Here is an 18,994-nt window from a genome sequence, read left to right as displayed (position 1 = left end):
AGGGTCACCGCCTTCGCCTTGCTGAGGGTCCTGCGGGCTCCACTCTCCCCATTTTATGACTGTGGAGGTACCGAGAGGCTGGGTCTGGGGGGCGAGTGTGGCCCCGCTCACCTGCGCCAGCGAGATCCTCGTGTCTCCGTTAGGAAACCCCCCCTTTCCCCCCGGCACGCTTGTTGATTGGCCCCCTTGGCCAAAATCTAAAGGACAACTATATTCTGCGTTATCAAATCTGTCCCTGCCGCGTGACCGTGACGCTGTTTCTGGCAGTTGCGTGGCGTCGCTGCGTGCTCTCGGAAGATAGCGGCTACCTTTGGCTACTGGATCAAGTCAATCCCGCTTCTATGAGGAGCTCCAGCCCTCTCAGCCCTGCGGCCTCTTCAGGATTTTATCCCTATGGGGAATTCTGCTCCGGCAGGGACCTACTGTCTCCTGCAAAGCGGCGGAGCGTGGCGGCGAGGCGGGCTGGCTTCCCCTCCTCATTCAACGCACGTATATATAGACCACAAAGCGCCCCGGAGTAAAAGGAGCAGTGGGTGGAAGGCGAGATATTATTATCTTCACCTGCTGCTGCCGACCAGAGAAAAAAAGAGACAGATGACAGGAAACGCGAGCTTCAAAAATAGACGCCTTTAATGTCAAAACCTTCAGGGCTTAGCGAGAGCACCATACAAGAAACAGAGAAACTCTCACGCCAGTCACCATGTGCTTTGGGTGCGTGTCGGAGGAGGAAATCTGCTGAGATATCTAAGAAATGTTTCCCTGTTTACGCTTTGTGCCCTCGGCAGAAGAGCCAGAGGGGAAAAAAACCCAAACAACTGACCAAAGAAGCTGCAGATCTACTGAAAGATGAATTGTAAAACCTCCCTTTACAGCTCGACAGATCCTCCGTACCTGGATGGTCTGCAGCTCTCTTCCTCCCCCCGTCTCTGCCTCCACAAGGCTTTGCAAGGCTTTTCTTACAGCTCCACGGGACAGGAATGGCAAAGTTTTTGATGTGAGCCCTCTTTATTTAAAAAACAAAAAAAAAGTCTTTGCATACGGAAAATATTTCTTATCATATAGAACTCTACCTGCTTTACTTAAAACCTCTTAAATATATTAAACATCTAATTTGGCCTCACCTCTGTATTTATGTACATCTGCTAGTAGTTCCCCTGCCCGCCGATACAGCCATACGGCTTTTTGCCAGCTCCGTGTCTTTGCTATTAATTGTCTTTTGGAAGTGAAACCCGCAGTCGGGGTTGGATTTGAACAGGGTTGTGACCGTGACAGGGAAGGTTGAGCCCAAGGGAGAGGAATACCCAGGGATGTTTTTCCTCACTGAAACTCAACGCTGGTCCAAAGTCCAGAACTGGTGATACTGAGTCCTAGGCAGATGCCAAGACAACAAAGAAAAACAGCAACGGTAGCCTGAAATGTCAGAAGCCTGACGCTCCGCCGCTCCCGACGCTGGAAATCAGCACATCGCTAATCCAGAGAGAGGAGAACACAGGTCGCAATGGGTGATTTCTAGCTCAAAAATCTCAAACCCTGGCCGCAACGCTCCGGTCACCGACTTGTCACCTTGCTTTGGTAGCGGCTGGGTCAAGGGGTCTCGAATCCACCAAACAACGTTTTTTTGACTGCTCAAATCTGGGCTTTGAGCCCGTTATTTCCGAATTTGTAAGGTTCCTGGGTGAAAGTCTGCTGTAGGAACACTGGGAGGAAGGTGTAAAGCAAGTCTGTGGGAAGGGTTTGTGGGGCAGAGAAGTTTTCTAAATGTGTCTTCACCTCGTGCATTTCCTTCTCTTTGATACGGCTGCAACGTCCTTGTCTTCAGAAAAAAGAAATGCATCGGAATCCAACAGAAAAAGATTGTGATCTGCCTTCAGGAGAGGAGCCGGGTTCAACCGGTGCCGCACGCGCGAAGGACAGTGGACGCAAGCCGGCGTCTCACCGTCTCGCGTCTCCAGCGCTCCCCTCTCCGAAGGTCTGGGCTTCTAGTTCCCTCTTGCCGCAGAGACCCTCCATCCCAGCTGAGGCACCCCTCTTGCTCTGCGAGGCTCGGGGCTTGCGGCAGCGGCTCTCCCGGGTTACCCCTGTGGGCTGGCTGGCTGTCGGCAGCGCCAGCGAGAGTTAAAAGTGCAACGAAAGAGCCCAAAGGCCAGAGGTGAGGAGGAGGAGGAGGAAGGAAGAAGGGAGGGGCGGGCAGCCTGCCCCGGCCTGGAAGATGTGCAGTTTCTCAGCGTTGGGGAGGAAGACCCTGGCATCCTCCAGGGCTCCGTGAGCCGCCATGGTGAAGTTGGCATCCCCCGAGGTCACCACGTCGAAGACGCACGACTGGAAGTAGACGTCCTCCACGGGCAGCATCTCCTTGCAGAGCGCCCGGGCTGCCTCGGCCGCCGCGCGGCTGCGGCAGCACTCGCTGCGGGAGATGCGCTGGCTGCGGGGGCAGCCGCCCACGCAGAGCTGCAGGTCTTGCTCCTCGGTGAAGGCGCGCGCCACCTCCTCGGCCGCCCGGATGGAGAAGGAGAGCTGGCGGCCGGCCTGACGGACGGCGATGGTGGTGCCGATGTACTCCGCACGAATCTCCACGTGCCGCCCGGGGCTGCGCTCCCGGATAGCCAAGCTGCTCCCGCCCGGCCTCTCGCCCCCGTTCACGGAGCCGTCCTCGAAGGCCGCCGGGAGGTTGTCTATCTCAGCCTGGTAGACCTTCTGGTCGATGCATTCCTTCATGTTCTTGAAGATGATGGTGAGCTGCAGAGAGCAGAGCAGAGGGGGTTTGATCTGACTTGCTGGGCGCGAGAGCGGCGGCCGCATCCCCACCCCAGGCACCAGCTGCCTAGGGGAGGGCAACGCAGATCGCCCATGTCTGCCTCACCGATGCATCCCCCTCTGCCCCAAACCGCCCCCTTTCCTGCATCGCTGCAGTCCTTTTGGGAAAGCAGCACCTTCCCTTCCTTCTTTAATGCCATTTAAGCAACCGAAAACTGCGACGGAGCCGAGCCCGGCTAAGACTGCCTGCAGGTAGCCCACGGACCAGGCAGTAACCCATCACCAGGCAGTGGTGGGAGCGTTTGCAGGTCTCTGGCACCCTCGGGGACCTTCATCCCACTTGTTCCTGCAGACGTTCATTCCCGATCCCGCGTGGGCTTAGCTGAAGCTATTGCTGCCCTCCCCAGCCGTTTTAGGGAGCGTAGGGAGCACCCTAAGCCGTTGCCGCATCCCGCAGGTGCAGGGCTTTGCTGCCAAGCCCGATGCACGAGCGTTACCTTGCTAGTGACCGTAGCGTTGGACCCCTTCGCCACCGGAGAGCTGGTTGCTTGCACAAACAAATAATCATTGTCCAAGAGAGGCCAGGACCCCTCCACCCGGCAAGTGTGGAAGTCATCGTGGAAGGTACGGATATGGGGGTCCCCGAAAGCCGCGCAGTGCTGGTAGCTGGGGGGCTGGCCGTGCTTGTAGAGAAAACTCTTCTCATAGTTGCAGATATCGAGAGACTCGAAGCCCTGATGGTTGGGGGCCGGGGGCCGGGGTCGGGGCGGCGACGTGGGACCCTCCTTGGAGCAGTTGTTCTGGATCATGAGGTCCTCGATGCCGTGGACGGCGGAGTGGTAGGCCAGGTCACCCCGGCACGTGCGAGCCGTCTTGCGGGTGCAGTGGGAGTAGGAGCGGAGGGCGTTGCAGTACGCCGCGTTCCTGTTGGAGCCGCGCAGGTTGAGGGTGGCAGCCACGTACTCTGAGTTGCAGCGCAGGATCTTGCACTGGGAAGAAACTGGGAGAGACGGGACGGCCCGGGGCGTCCCGGTAGAGCTGGAGGCATGGGGAAGGGCAGCCCCTTCTCCTCCCACCGCCTCCCACCGTCTCATGATGGAGACGCTTTCTGGAAGCACTTATCCCCCTGTTTTAACGAATTCAGCGGCCAGTTTGAATGGACGGGGGGGAATGTTCCCGAGGGGAATGGATCCAGGGTTGCCTGCTGCAGAAACCGGCTGGAGCCCGGCGCAGAGGGCAACCGCGGGGCCCGAGGGGTTGTCCCGAAGCAACTGGGATGTGAGACTGTACCGGGGACGCCGGCACGAGTTGTGACTGCGGAGATTCTTCGCCCCAGGGCTTGCCAGGGGAGAAACGGGAATTTCTGAACGGGGAAAACCCCTTCTTCCCGTTTCAACCCTGGCCGGGCCGTGCAATCGCTTTTTTCACGATAGGCTTGACCGCGCCAAGGACATCCTACCCCTCAGCCGGGGCTTCTCCGTGCCGCAGAAGGCAGTGCCGCAGCTCCAGGAGGGCTAACGAGCTGGCTAACGATCGTTCAGCTCATCGAGCGGAGGGGTTGTGAGGGGCAGCTGCCTTGGCGGTAGATGAACGCAGGCTGGGCTGGGCGAGGTGCCGGGCGATGAATTTCGGTTTCGCAGGCTGCGGGTCTCGCCCCTGCTCCCCAGCACGCTGGGACGCGGGAAGGAGAGCGCGGGACTGGGTGAGGGATGTGCCTGGTGCCTTTCACTAGAAAACCTTGGACTCGGGCCGTGCCCTGCTGTCCCTGTCTTCCCTTGGGTGATAACCAGAGCTTTTAAGGGCTCTCCCAGGGAAAGCGCCCGCTGCCGGGGCGCAGGGGATGCTCTCCCTGCCGAGGCTAGCCTGGCGGGGTGGCGGTGGTGGGAGGGCTGCCTGCCCTTCCCCCTGGCTGTGGTGGGTCGAGGGCACCCTGATACGGCCTTGAGCCTTACGGCTGCGACGAGAGGATCTTCCGCTTGCTCCGGTCACCTCCCCGCAGCTCCGCCGTGCTCGTACCCTCCCTGCGCCCGGGGGCTGCAGCACCCCCGGGCGTCCTTGCCAGGGCTGCGGCTCTGGCATGGCGCTGCCCATGCGGTTCCTTACCATGCCTGCAGAAGAGGAGGAGGAAGAGGGCTCGGAGGAAGAAGCTGGGGTTCTCCAGCTGCCCTGGGCTCTTACTGCGGGCAGGTTTCCCCATTCCAATCCATGCAGAGCCTGGGGGGTTGCTCACCCGCTGGCTTGTCTCGGCGTCATTCGGCGGGTCCCCTAGAAGCAAAGCGGAGGTGGCATCCGAGAGGGGCCAGCAGACGTGAGCCGCTGCAGGTACGGAGCTGCCGGTGTCCAGGCGGCTGCCGAGCGCGGCTCTGCAGGCCTTGGCTGCCTCTCGGGGGAGGCAAGCTTTTGAGCAAAATCCCGGCGGGTTTGGGTTTTTTTAACTGCTTTCAACCACTGCAGCTCTCATCTTCCACCCCGAGGCAGCTGTGCCGTGTAGTTCAGCGTGTCAAAAAGTTAAAGCTTCCAGCTGCCCTCGGAGAGGATCTGCGAGCTCCAGGGGCTCGGGGAGACTTCGCGGCAGGGATGCGAGCAGCCGATGGGTGCAGAGAGGACCCAAACGGTCCCACGCCTTGGGTGCAGCGTGGGCTGCCTCTGCCCTGCTGCTCTCCTCACCGACACACGGGTTTGGGTCCTCGGTGCCTTAGTTTAGCAGCCGGTTATTAGTTGCTCATTACTCAAATAGCCTTTCGCAAAGGTCCTTTTGTAAACCGCTGATGTGAAATCAGTATTTTTTTTTTTCTCCCCCCTTAGCTTGTGCGAGGTGCCGGTTGCCAGAGGCTGATGCTCGCGGTGACGTGCCTGTGCCCGGTACACTGGGCAGCCCCGGGAGCCGGTGTTACTGATGCTGCGATTGCTAGTAAGTGTAAACCGCAACCGGGAGCGGGGAGGAGAGACAGAATTCTCATCTTGTTCTCAGAAAGGGAGAAATCACAGCCCTACGGCTCGGGCTAGCGCCTTTCCGCTCCCTTCGCCCTGGCTGCAGCCGTCAAACGGCCGCCGTTAGCGGTATTGGCTGGCACGGTGACGCAGGCGGCCCCCCGCGTTCCTCTGCCAGCTGGATTAATGGCTAACGGGGCGGATGTCTGGAGCGAAAACATGCTTCAAACCTGCTGGCGATGCTCTGGCTGCCAGCCACTCTTGGCAGCGGGGACGAGCCGAGCCGCGCGCGCTGGAGCGGGGGCAGAGTGGTCTCTGCAGCCCCGGGGACGCGAGATCCAGTACTGGGAACTAGGCCGGACCCCGTCTGACCAGGATGAGCATCTTTCCCGGGGTTCACAGGAGCGAGTGACCCCTCGGCGCTCCCCTCCCAAAACCCCCTGGGGATGGTGGCATGGAGGGGACCTGTCCCTGGCGCGACGCTTAGCGGCTCAACAGCTAGTTCGTGCGTAGCGGAGGAGCGTGGCCCCGGCTGGGGCAAGGAGGGGCTGTGCCACGCGTCCTGCCGGGCAGCCGGGCTTTCTCTGGGACGTCCCGACCCCGGCGGCGTAGGGAGAAAGGCAGCGGCAGCAGCTGGAGATGCTCCACCAGCCCGAGGTGATGCCACCTCGGAGGGGAGACGGATGGCTTCTGTGCCGGCGAGGGGCACTTGAGCACCCCGGTCCTCCCTCTGTTTGGGGCTGCCTGCACATGGGACCCGACCCTGGGGCACCCTTGGGTGCCGGCGCCGATGTCCTGCTCCTCGGACCCTCGTCCCTGCCCTGCAGCCCCCACTCACCTGCAGTCATCCTCCGGAGCTGAGCTGGCTGCCAGTGCAGGCAGCTCCTTCCCTGGCTTGTCCTTGTCACCCAGCTCTATCCCGAGTGACAGTCGGAGAGATCCACAGGATGACAGCTGGGGAAAGTGCCAACCTCGGGCCGGGGCACCTCCATGGCCCCGCAGCTGGGTCAGATCCAGGGTGCTGGAGGGGAAGCCTGACCTGGGGCGCAGACCCCAACCGCAGGGCACCGCGGTCCCTGCTCTTCCTCCCTGGCTACATTTGCTCCGTCCTCTTCCCCCCGCAGGGCAGAGGATGGGTGTTGAAATAGATCTGCCTAAATTTAGACAGGCGAAAACCCAGCCAGGAACAGCAAGCGGAGGGGGCAGAGGGAGACGGTGTGCGGCAAGGGGGGTGCAGAGGAGCCCGAGGAGGTGGTGGGAGCCCCCAGAGCCGCCCGGCTGGGTGACGCTACCCGGTGGCGTGGGGCCACGTCACTCGTGGGGTGCGGGACGGGCTGCGGGAGCTGGCTTCCTTGGAGCTACCTGCTTGTCCTTCCTTGGGTGGTACAGCAAGCCCGTGCCTGCATCCCCGTGGAGCGCGTCCCCGTGGAACAGCACTGCGCTTCCCCCAGGGAATACTTCCTCAGCCAGTGTCTCTCATAGCTTCCCCTCCTGCGGCACAGCCGAGTCCCGAACACACACACGGCACGGGCCAAAGGTGGCCGGTGTCCCCAGGGGTCGATGAACGCTGGGCCATGCCGGCTGGGTTCCCGAAAGCCCACCTTGCAGGGCTGGGGTGCGGGGAGGAGAAATGGGTTGGTGGCCTGGCCACTTAGTACCCACGGCAGTTATGGCTGGAGGGCAGAGGTTGAAAGCAGGTCCCCCAGCACCCACAAACCCCGTTGGGAACCCATTCGGAAAAGCCTCCTGCCTCCTGAACCGAATTCCGTCTGTTTTCCAGGTCTTGCCCTTCAAGGCAGGGGGCGAAGCCTCGCAGATCCGCAGCGCCCTCGATGCCTTCGCGCCGGGAGCCTCGTGCCGGCCGGAGCCCGGGAGAGCAGACGGAGCTTAACCAAACCCCTTGCAGGTACCACCGTGCCCTTCCCCGGGGCATCGCTCCCGATTTCTGCCGTGTACCTCGGGACCAGCTCGGGTGATTTAGGGATGGGGGGAAAAAGGGTTCTGACTGCGGCATGAGCTCTCCTGCTGCGTGGACCAAGCAGCAGCTGCCGAGCTGCTCCTCACCCAGGGAATTGGGGGGAAAAGGAGGGATCATGGCTGCTTATTGCAGAACAGGCTTAAACCTACAACCGGGCTCTTGTCCTAAGTCGAACAGTACGTCTTCCTTGGGGGGAATGGACAGAGGAGAGGAAAACAGGGAATAGATCCCAGCTGGGGTTCCCATCCCCGCTGGGATTTACACCAGCAGCCACTGGAGGAGGAAGGTTTTAGATGCCCTTTTTTGTTTTTTTTGCTCCAGGGGCGCACAGAGGCTTTGCAGCTCTTTTCCCTGCCCAGTATTTGTCCTCTGGGTCTCTGTTCCCTGGTAACAAGGGATAACCAGGCATTGGAAAAAAAATCTGGTTTAAAAAATAAGCCCCGTATCCTAGCTTAGCTTCCCATGGTCCGCACCGGCCATGCCGTGGGCACCCGGTATCCTCCCCATCTGCTGCCCTAGGATTCCCCGCAGTGAGCCCCCGGCGCGGGGGGATGCAGGCACCCACCGAGGGAATCGGTTACGCGCGGGGTGGGCAGGTGGGAATTCTTCTGGAACAGCAGACGGTACTGGAGGCCTCCCACCATCCCACCCACCCACTTCGCTTGGACAGGCGAGGGGAAACTTGGAACAGAGAAAGCAGACGGAGATATCCGGGTCGTGGGGCTCTCCTCGCAGCACCGAGGCTCGGTGGTACAGGCGCCAATCCCCGGCTTCATGCCGGATCCCGGCCATGCCGGGAAACACGGCCATCGATTGCTTTCACGCCGTCGGTGTGCAGCAGCTCTCCGAGCCGGGGGCTGCAGGCGTGCGTTGGGCTGAGAGGTTGGGGGTTTCTCCTGAGCCGGCAGAGAGTCACGGTACTGAGACAAAAGCATCTGGGACCAAACTGCTTCCGAAAGCTGACTCCCCCCGCTGCTGCTTCCCCACCCAAGACAATCAGCTGGAGGTTTTAGGAGCCACAAAGCGGCGGAGCCAGGTCACCGAATCCTGCCACCGCGGCGGCAGCCCTCACCCAGCCCCTCCTGCCCGAAAGGGTGAGGCTTTCCCAGGCGCTGCAGTGCCCCAGGAGGGGGGAAGAGACCCCCGTCGTGGCAGCTGCCTAACTTCTGGTGCAGAACGGGGGACGCGCAGCTCTGCCTGAGGTGGATTGTCATTGGAGCAATGCCATCCCTCCAGAGGTTGGGACAGCGCGGTCATGGCTCAGCTCCGGCCCCCATCTAGCCCAATCGCTGGTGCGATGAGTTAAGCAAGAGTTTGGTTTAACCCGAGTGCTTTGGAGACTTAATTTGCTCAGGGAGGCCAGTCCCGGCTTGGCTCTGTGCTGGCGTCAGCCGTGCCCGCAAGCCCCGTGGCTACCGGCAGCCCCGGCCCCAACCCAGGTGGGTTTGCACCCAAAACAGCCTGTGTGGACGGGGAGACGCAGCCACACGCACCTAAGGAGGCATCAGGTCTCGAAGGAGCCCATCTGCCTCCATCAGAACCGGGGATCCGAGCGTGCACAGCTCGTGCGCGGCATGGCCGCACGGCTCCTGGAGAGCTCTGCCGGCCTCTCCTGAGCATCCCCGGGCGAGCGGGATCAGCCGGGCTCTTGAGCTCTGGAGCAGGGGACATGCCTCATCCCCACGCTCCCGCAGCCAGCATCCCCCCAGGCGCTGCGGGGCAGAGCCGAACCGAGCCGCGGGGTTGGGGCCGGAGTTGGAAGAGGGGCCTAGGATCCAAATCCCAGCAGGATTTGCTGGAAGAGAGGATCTCGCTTCTCTCCAGATACAGCCACAGCAGCAGACGGGCCGTTTGCGAACCCCAAGCATCCACCCTTCTTTCCAGGCTGTGCTTGGCGTAAAGCCCCCCATCCATCCCTCCCCAAACCGCTGCCGAAGGTCCCAGTGCTCCGCTTACCCCAGCAAAGGCCACCCCGACCAGCCGCAGGACGGGCCACCAAAATGCCCCCAGCCCCTCCGGGCGTGCGTCCCAGTCCCCGGCACGGGTTTGGCTCCGGGCAGGAGTGAGGAGGGAATCCCGGCTGTTAACGCCCTGGGCTCGGTGTGGAGGGAGCAGAAAACAGCTGAACTTTACGACAGCCCGATCCGTCACCGCGAGCTCGAAGGAGAGGGGGCTAAGTCGACGCTTTAAAAATAGCCGGTAGTATTTTTGATCCCGAAAGCTGGATTCCAGTGGGGAGGGGAAGGGAAAAGGGAGGGAGAGCCGAAGGATTCCCAACGGCACGCTTCAGCTCTCTGGGCGAGAGCAAACCACGTGCGAAATGGACACGGGGTCGCGGCCGGACCTCTCAGAGCTGCAGATCTCGGGGGTTTTCGCCCATCTCTGGGGAAAAAGGAGCAGGGCGGGAGCTGCTGGAAACTCAAGGCAGCAAATTATCTTCAAATTCTCTTTCGGCAGCACCTGCATCCTCGGGCGCGGGAGCTCCCCCGGCACGGCCCGTGCCTGCGGGAGACCGCTCTTCTCCCAGCGCTGCCAGTGGAAAAACCGAGGAAGAAGCGAGGCTGGAGTCCAGTCAAACGCTTCCTGCAGGTCCCTCCAGCCCGGAGCTTCTCCGCTCCCCTGCCTGGGGCGCGCGGGAGGAGAAGGGCCGGCGCTGGCAGCACCGGAGCTCTCGGTGCCGCAGCTGGCGGGGGAAGATGGCGAGAGCCCGGGGAAGAAGCGGGGAGCTGCTTGAAGGCGTGACCCGAGCCCCGTGGTCCTCTCCGGCCCCGGGGGGGCTGGCACCCCACGGAGGAAAACCGTCCGTCCCGCTCCCCCGCCCTCGCCCGGGCGCTGCGCGGGGACCCTCCCGCGGCGCTGAGGCGCGGATGAAGCCCCGAGCCCGGCACCTGCTCCCGGGCCGGGCAGCTGCGGGGCAGGGGCGCGCCGGCTAAAAAAAGGGGCGAGCAGAGGGGGCCGGCGGCGGAGCCCACCCCCCCGCTTTCGCATCCCCCGTGGGCTGCCCGAGGCCTCGCTCCCTCGCCCCGCGGCCCAGCGAAGGGGTGCTCTGAAAAGCCCACCCGGGGCACCCGCGGAGGCCGCCGCAGCCTCCCCAAGCCCCGGGGCGCCGCGCCGGCCCCGAGCCGGTGCCAAACCGGGGCTTCCCGGGGCGGGGGGGGAGCGTGGGCCGGGGGCGGCCACACGGCCCCACGCGGCGCGACCTTTCCCGCTGCGATAGGACACGTAAAGGTCTGTACGGTCGCGCCGGCCGGCGCGTCCGCGTGGCAGCACCCTGTCGGAAGGGGGGGGGGGCCTGTCCCAGCCGACGTCCCCGAGGGTTCTGTCCATCTCGCGTGGCCACGCACGTGTGTGTGTGTCTGTGGGTCTCTGTGTGTGTGTGTGTCTGTGGGTCTGTGTGTGTGTCTCTGTGTGTGTCTGTGTTTTGTGTGTGTCCATGTGTGTCTGTGTGTGTGTGTGTCTGTGTGTCCGTGATTGTGTGTCCGTCTTTGTGTGTATGTCTCCATGTGTCTCTGTGCTTGTGTGTGTGTCTGTGTGTTTGTGTCCGTGTTTTTCTGTGTGTGTCCATGTGTCTGTGTGTGTGTCTGTTTGTGTGTGTCCATGTGTCTCTGTGTGTCTGTGTGTGTGTCTGTGGGTCTGTGTGTCCATGTTTGTGTGTTTGTGTGTCCGTCTTTGTGTGTGTGTGTCTGTGCGTCTCTGTGTGTGTCTCCATGTGTCTCTGTGTCTGTGTTTGTGGTGTGTGTGTGTGTGTGTCTGTGTTTGTGTGTGTCCATGTGTCCTGTCTGTGTCTGTGTCTGTGTGTGTGTTTGTGTGTGTCCATGTGGCTCCATGTCTCTGTGTGTGTTTGTGTGTTTGTGTGTGTTTGTGTGTGTCCGTGTGTCATGTGTCTGTGTGTCTGTGTGTGTCTGTGTGTGTCTGTGTGTGTCTGTGTGTGTCTGTGTCTGTGTGTGTCTGTGTGTCTGTGTGTGTCTGTGTGTCTGTGTGTGTCTCTGTGTGTGTGTGTGTGTGTGTGTGTGTGTGTGTGTGTGTGTTGGAGGGGGCGTGGCCTTCGGGGCGAGGGGGGCGGGGCGGGGCTGGTCTGGCCCGTAGGGCGGTGACAGCGGCCCCCCCCGCACCCCACGGCCCCACGCGGGGTGACCAGGCAGCCCGCCCCTCAGGCGGGTGTCAGGCAGCGTGACACGGCTGTGACACGCCACGGGGTGTCCCGCAGCTCTGCGCGGGTGTGACACGGGGCGGGGCTCTGCCCCTTTCACCACCCCCATCTACCAGTCCCGCACAGCACCCCGCACCCCGGCCCCCGCACCCCGCACGCGCCCCGGAGCCCTGGGAGGCGCGGGGGGGGGGCGCAAGGCCTTCTGGGAGTTGTAGTTCTGCCGGCGTCACGTGACGGGGCGGAGGGGGCGGGGGGACTCAATCTCCCAGCGTGCTCAGCGGCGGAGCGGAGCCGGAGTTGCCGTGGTGAGGGCCGGGGGTCGGGGCAGCACCCCTGTATTGCATGGGGGGAGGGTCGGGGGAGCACCCCCGAATTGCGGGGGGGAGGTCGGGGGAGCACCCCTGAATTGCGGGGGGGGTTTGGGGGAGCAGCCCCGAATTGCGGGGGGGGGGGGGGGGGGGGGAGTCCCGAATTGCGGGGGGGAGGTCGGGGGAGCAGCCCCGAATTGCGGGGGGGGGGTGGGGGGGGGTGTCGGGAGAGCACCCCCGAATTGCGTGGGGGGAGGTCGGGGGAGGAGTCCCGAATTGCGGGGGGGGTGGGGGGGGAGTCCCGAATTGCGGGGGGGAGGTCGGGGGAGCACCCCTGAATTGCGGGGGGGGTTTGGGGGAGCAGCCCCGAATTGCGGGGGGGGTGGGGGGGGAGGAGTCCCGAATTGCGGGGGGGGGTCGGGGAGCACCCCCGCATTGCGTGGGACCTGCAGGACCCCCCAAACTGCTCCCCCCCCCCGCCGCCCCCCGCTCTCCTACCACTCCCCTAGGTGGGGCCCGATCCCGCTGAGCCCCCCCCTTCCCCCCCCCTCCCCGCAGCCCCCCGCCGGGATGCGGGGTGCCCTCCTGGCGGCGGCCGGCCGGGGCCCGGGGCCCGAGGCGGGGGGGCCGCTGGCGCGCGCCGTCCGCGCCAAGCTGGCCGCGGCGCTGCAGCCCACCCACCTGCGCGTGCGGGACGACAGCGCGCGCCACGGCGGCCCCCCCGGCGCCGAGAGCCACCTGGCGGTGGCCGTGGTGAGCGCGCGCTTCGCCGGGCTCCCCCCGCTGCAGCGGCACCGCCTGGTCCACGCCGCGCTGCGCGCCGAGCTGGCCGGGCCCCTGCACGCGCTCCTCATCGTCGCCAGGACCCCCGAGCAGTGGGAGAGCGACCCCCGCCTGCCCCCGCCGCCCCCTTGTCTGGGGGGCTCCGAGCGGGAGCGGCGGCGGGACGCGGCCGGCGGCGGCGCGATGCCCGGCGATCCGTGAGGGCGAGCGCCGGCCGGCCCCGTGTCCCCGCGGCCGCGACGGAGCCCCGATTTGGGAGGGCAAAAATATTGGGGTGACCCCTCCCCACGCCCCCCCCAGGGCTCCCACCCTGACCCCAGCCTCCCCACTGCCTCGACCCCAGCCCGCTCCCACCACGGGGGGGCAGATTTTGGGGTCCCCCCCTAGCCCGCTCCCACCATAGGGGCAGATTTTGGGGTCCCCCTAGCCCGCTCCCACCACGGGGGGCGGATTGCGGGGTCCCCCCCAGCCCGCTCCCACCACGGGGGGCAGATTTTGGGGTCCCCCTAGCCCGCTCCCACCACGGGGGGCGGATTGTGGGGTCCCCCCAGCCCGCTCCCACCACGAGGGGCAGATTTTGGGGTCCCCCCAGCCCGCTCCCACCACAGGGAGCGAATTGCGGGGTCCCCCCAGCCCGCTCCCACCATAGGGGCAGATTTTGGGGTCCCCCCAGCCCGCTCCCACCATGGGGGGCGGATTTTGGGGACCCCCCCCCAGCCATTTAATATAAATTTTGAAGAGATTCGCCCTCTCGGGCGCAGCCCCCACCCCAAAAATAAACGCTCCCCTGGGGCGCCGCTGGGAAACGGCTGCCGGCTAATCCTTCCGCGCTCGGGGGGGGGGGATTTTGGGTCATTTTGGGGGGGTTTGGGGGTCGCGTTGTTGGTTTCGGTTTGTTTTAATTAATTTACAAACATCTAAAAACTACGGCACGGCACGACTGCGCACGGACAGCACTGCGGGGGCGCGCCCCAGGGGCCAGCTACACCGGGGGGCGAGGAGGAGGAGGAGGAGATGAAGCACACGCCGCTTAGAGGGGAGGGGGGCTGCTCGCGCTGCTGGGGGGGCTGCCCTAAATATTGGGGGGGGGGGCTACCTTATGCATTGGGGGCGCTGCCGGGGGTCTCCGAAGTGCTTTTTGCATAGACCGACGCTTCCCGTCCCTTCCTGGGGAGCGCCCCGGGGCGGGGGGCACAGCCCTGGGGTCCCCCCACGCTGTACCCAGCTTTTTTTTGGGGGGGGGGGTCCCCCCAGGGCTGCATCCGGGCGTTGCTTTGTGCTTTGCAAACGCTGGTGGTTTTGTGCTCTGGGCTGGGGGGGAAAAGGGGTGCAGGGGGGGAAAAGGGGGTGCAGGGTGCTCCCTGCACCCCCCCCACCGGCACCAGCACCCTTAAAGAAAAAAATCCTTTAAAGTGAGGGTTTTTTTCTTAAAAAAAAAAAGGCAGTTTTGGGAGTCCCCACACCAAAATTAGACGAAGGGCCGGGGGTCCCTGCGCCCCCAAGGTGGCTGTGCACCCCCAGGTGCTGTGCCCCCCCCGGCAGCAAGCGCCCCAAAGTGCTGCGCACCCCGAAAGGAGGTGCACCCCGAGGGACCTTGTGCACCCTAAAATACTGTGCGACCCTGGGGCGGTTCTGCACCCCAAAGGGCTGAGCACCCCAACAAACCCTGCACCCCAACATGCAACGCCCCCAAAGGGCTGAGCACCCCAAAGCATGCACCCCAAAGGGCTCAGCGCCCCAAAAGGCCGTGCACCCCAAGGCAGGCACCCAAAGGGCTCAGCACCCCAAAGGGTGCACCCTAAAAGGCTGAGCGCCCCAAGGCAGGCACCCCAAAGGGCTCAGCACCCCAAAGCATGCACCCCAAAGGGCTCAGCACCCCAAAGGGCTGCGCACCCCGAGGTGCTGCTCGTGCCCAGGGGTCCTGCCCCCCGAAAGGCCACGCACCCCAAGGTGCCCCCCTCGTCCTCCCGGGGGGCACCTTGGGGACCCCTTCGCCTGCCGCCCCCCCCCGGCCGCGCCGACAGCCTCCCTGCGGGTGGGGAAACTGAGTCACGGAGCGCGCGTGTGTCCCGTCCCCCCCCCGGGGCTGAGGACGGAGCCTTCATCCTCCTCCTCCTCCTCCTCCCTGGGCCCGGCGGGGGTGCTGGGGGGCACCCCTGCCCCCCCCCGCGGCCCCCCGGGAGCGAGCAGCTATTCACAGAGGGGTGACACCGAGAAAAGAAGGGGGGGGGGGGGGGGGCGGGGGGGGGGGGGTCTGGGGGGGGTCAAGTGCAAATGAAAAAGTTCCCAAATGCTCCGAGACGACGTTTCACAGTGTCTAACGCGACTAACGCCCGGGGCGGGGGGCGGCTGGGGTGTGGGGAGGGCGGGGGGTGGCCTGGCAGAAGGAAAAAGGCTGGGGGTGGGTGGGGGGGGGTGTCCCCGGGGCCCCCCCCCACCCCGTCACTGCAGGACCCGGCCCCGCGTTTCGGGCAGTTTGAGGGCGAGGGAGCTGCCCAGGGCCAGCGCGGCCGACGCCAGGAGGATGGGCACCGCCTTGGCGATGCCCACCAAGGAGGTGAAGATGCTGATGCCCAGCACGGCCGCCAGCTTGCAGAGCGCGTTGAGGAAGCCGAAGGCCGTCGTCCTGCGGGGACGGGGGCGCGGGGGGGGGGGTCACGTCCCGCCTGGGGGTGTCCGTCTCCCACCACCCCCCGTCTCCCACTCCCCGCCGCCCCGGAAAAGGGGCGGCGTGCGCCCCGCGGCCGGCACCCAAAAGCTCGTAGCCACCGGCCAGCACCCCGGAGCTGGCACCCGGCACCCGAAACCTTGTACCCAGCACCCCACAGCTGGCACCCGGCACCCGAAATCTTGCACCCAGCACCCAAAACCTCACCCCAACACCCAACAGCGGGCACCCAGCACCCAAATTGTCGCACCCAGCACCCCACATCTAGCACCCGCCACCCAAAACCTCGCCCCCAGCACCCCACAGCAGGCACCCAGCACCCAAAACCTCGCACCCAGCACCCCACAGCCAAAACGACCCACCCAGCACCCCAAACCTTGCACCCAGCACCCAAAACCTCGCACCCAGCACCCCACACCCAAAATGTCCCACCCAGCACCCCACAACTGGCACCCAGCACCCAAATTGTCGCACCCAGCACCCCACATCAGGCACCCAGCACCCAAAACCTCGCACCCAGCACCCCACAGCCAAAACGACCCACCCAGCACCCCAAACCTTGCACCCAGCACCCAAAACCTCGCACCCAGCACCCCACACCCAAAATGTCCCACCCAGCGCCCCACAACTGGCACCCAGCACCCAAATTGTCGCCCCCAGCACCCCACAGCAGGCACCCAGCACCCAAAACCTCACACCCAGCACCCCACAGCCAAAATGTCCCACCCAGCACCCCACAACTGGCACCCAGCACCCAATTGTCGCACCTAGCACCCCACATCTAGCACGCGCCACCCAAAACCTCGCCCCCAGCACCCCAGAGCAGGCACCCAGCACCCAAAACCTCGCACCCAGCACCCCACAGCCAAAATGTCCCACCCAGCACCCCACAACTGGCACCCAGCACCCAAAGCCTCGCACCCAGCACCCCACAGCCAAAATGTCCCACCCAGCACCCCACAACTGGCACCCAGCACCCAAAATGTCCCACCCAGCACCCCCCAACTGGTACCCAGCACCCAAAACCTCGCACCCAGCACCCCACACCCAAAATGTCCCACCCAGCGCCCCACAACTGGCACCCAGCACCCAAATTGTCGCCCCCAGCACCCCACAGCAGGCACCCAGCACCCAAAACCTCGCACCCAGCACCCCACAGCCAAAATGTCCCACCCAGCACCCCACAACTGGCACCCAGCACCCAAAGCCTCGCACCCAGCACCCCACAGCCAAATGTCCCACCCAGCACCCCACAACTGGCACCCAGCACCCAAAATGTCCCACCCAGCACCCCCCAACTGGTACCCAGCACCCAAAACCTCGCACCCAGCACCCCACACCCAAAATGTCCCACCCAGCGCCCCACAACTGGCACCCAGCACCCAAATTGTCGCCCCCAGCACCCCACAGCAGGCACCCAGCACCCAAAGCCTCGCCACCCGGCCGCTCGCACCTCTTGTCGGAGGGGTAGAGCTCCACGGTGAGCACGTCGAGCGCGTTCCAGGAGGCGATGCTGACGCCGCCGAAGAGGCAGAGCAGCGCGATCATGGCCGACTCGCTGTTGCCGAAGGAGAGGAAGAAGCAGCTGACGCAGGACATGACGCTGGAGCCGGCTGCGGTGGGACACGGCGACGCGTCAGGGCCGGGAGGGGGGACGGGCGTCCCCCCCCCCCACCCCCCCGCCCCGGGAGACCCATCACGGGAGGCTCGGGGTCGGGAAGGTCATTTCAAGGTCCTTGACCTTGAAGGTCCTTGACCTTCCAAGATCCGGAGCCCCGCGCCCAACTCGCCCTCGGGCGTCTTCCAGGAACGGGGCATCTCCCACCCCTCGGGGCGAGCCGGGGGCTCGCTAGCCTCGGCTTAAAACCAGAAGCGGTCCCTCGGTGCCCACCCAGCATGCGGAGGCGGCCGATCTTGTCCATGAGCAGCGCCGAGACGATGTTCCCGGGGAGCACGGCCAGGGTGCCCAGGAAGCTGACGAAGTAGACCATGTAAGCGCTGTTGTCGTCGCTGAAGTCCAGCTGGCAGCCCTCCTTGTTGTGCAGGAAGGTGCTGTTGACCACCCGGCTGTCGACGAACTTGTACTCGAAGAGGTCTGCGGGGAGGCGGAGAGGGGGGCGGTGGGGTGGCCCCCCCGGCGCCGGCGCCCCTCGGGGCCGGCCTGGCCCCCCCGCCCCACCTGTGTAGTAGAAGACGGTGGAGATGAAGGTGCAGTTCTTGAAGAAGGTGTTGCTGGAGGTGATGTCCTCGAAGTAGCAGTCCTCGAAGAGCGAGTCCTCGAACGTCACCGACTTCATCTTCAGGCCGATGAACCTGCAACCCACGACGAACCCGGCTCGCCACCGCCACTCGTGCGACGAGCGGGCCCGGCCTCGGCGCCCGCCCGCGACGCACTTGTCGTTGAAGTACTCGCCGCCCCGGTGGATCTGGTTCTCCAGGGTGAAGTTGAAGGTGAAGTGCCGGACCTTCTCGCGCGTGAAGAGCTTGGTGCGCGAGGCGTACTCAATGTTCTGCAGGTGCTTGATCATGTCCGGGAACCAGACCGTCAGCCCGTAGTAGCTGCGGGGAGAGAGGGGCTGCGCCCGGGCGCCGCGACGCCGGGCCCGTCCCAGTGCCGCCGGGCCCGTCCCACTGCCGTTCCAGCGCTGCCCATCCCCATCCCAGTACCGCCCAGCCCGTCCCAGTGCCGCCCTCCCCAGTGCTACCAGTCCTATCCCAGCACTGTGTGTCCCATCCCAGCGCTGCCAGTCCCATCCCAGTACTGCCAGTCCTGCTGCCCAACCCATCCCAGCGCTGCCCGTCCCATCCCAGTCCCATCCCAGCACTGCCAGTGCCATCCCAGCACTGCCCAGCTCCATCCCAGTTCCATCCCAGCACTGCCCAGCTCCATCCCAGTTCCATCCCAGCGCTGCCAGTCCCATCCCAGTACTGCCAGTCCTGCTGCCCAACCCATCCCAGCGCTGCTCAGCTCCATCCCAGTCCCATCCCAGTGCTGCCAGTCCCATCCCAGCACTGCCAGTCCCATCCCAGCACTGCCCAGCTCCATCCCAGTTCCATCCCAGTGCTGCCAGTCCCATCCCAGTACTGCCAGTCCTGCTGCCCAACCCATCCCAGCGCTGCCCAGCTCCATCCCAGTCCCATCCCAGCGCTGCCAGTCCCATCCCAGCACTGCCAGTCCCATCCCAGCACTGCCCAGCTCCATCCCAGCACTGCCCAGCTCCATCCCAGTTCCATCCCAGCGCTGCCAGTGCCATCCCAGTACTGCCAGTCCTGCTGCCCAACCCATCCCAGCACTGCCCGTCCCATTCCAGTCCCATCCCGGCGCTGCCAGTCCCATCCCGGCGCTGCCAGTCCCATCCCAGTCCCATCCCAGCACTGCCAGTCCCATGCCAGGGCTGCCTGTCCTGCTGCCCAACCCATCC

The 18,994-nt window shown here is 64.5% G+C and overlaps 3 protein-coding genes across 3 annotated transcripts in view; 1 reads left to right on the top strand and 2 right to left on the bottom strand.

The window, feature by feature from the left end:
- Positions 1 to 2,115: 2,115 nt before the first annotated feature.
- On the bottom strand, positions 2,116 to 4,951 carry HJV (hemojuvelin BMP co-receptor; the record flags this gene model as incomplete). Its single annotated transcript, XM_082011570.1, has 3 exons — positions 2,116 to 2,736; positions 3,252 to 3,754; positions 4,858 to 4,951. The coding sequence occupies 3 exons, from the start codon at positions 4,949 to 4,951 to the stop codon at positions 2,116 to 2,118; spliced, it is 1,218 nt and encodes a 405-aa protein (XP_081867696.1).
- A 7,740-nt stretch (positions 4,952 to 12,691) lies between these two features.
- On the top strand, positions 12,692 to 13,105 carry BOLA1 (bolA family member 1; the record flags this gene model as incomplete). Its single annotated transcript, XM_082011569.1, has 1 exon — positions 12,692 to 13,105. One exon carries the CDS (start codon positions 12,692 to 12,694, stop codon positions 13,103 to 13,105), a length of 414 nt encoding a protein of 137 aa, XP_081867695.1.
- Positions 13,106 to 15,346: 2,241 nt separating this feature from the next.
- Positions 15,347 to 18,994, bottom strand: part of SV2A (synaptic vesicle glycoprotein 2A) — a gene marked incomplete at both ends in the record, with an annotated part of 7,287 nt that continues 3,639 nt past the window's right edge. The window contains 5 exons of the mRNA XM_082011568.1: positions 15,347 to 15,530; positions 17,026 to 17,185; positions 17,464 to 17,667; positions 17,752 to 17,885; positions 17,967 to 18,131. Coding sequence (XP_081867694.1) covers positions 15,347 to 15,530; positions 17,026 to 17,185; positions 17,464 to 17,667; positions 17,752 to 17,885; positions 17,967 to 18,131 — 847 coding nt within the window. The remainder of the gene's footprint in view (positions 15,531 to 17,025; positions 17,186 to 17,463; positions 17,668 to 17,751; positions 17,886 to 17,966; positions 18,132 to 18,994) is intronic.

This window comes from Phaethon aethereus (genome assembly GCF_964289735.1).
Source record: "Phaethon aethereus genome assembly, chromosome: 28".
NCBI classification, from domain to species: Eukaryota; Metazoa; Chordata; class Aves; order Phaethontiformes; family Phaethontidae; genus Phaethon; species Phaethon aethereus.
The sequence above is the reverse complement of the archived record's forward strand: the minus strand, read 5'-3'. Positions and strand labels throughout refer to the sequence as shown.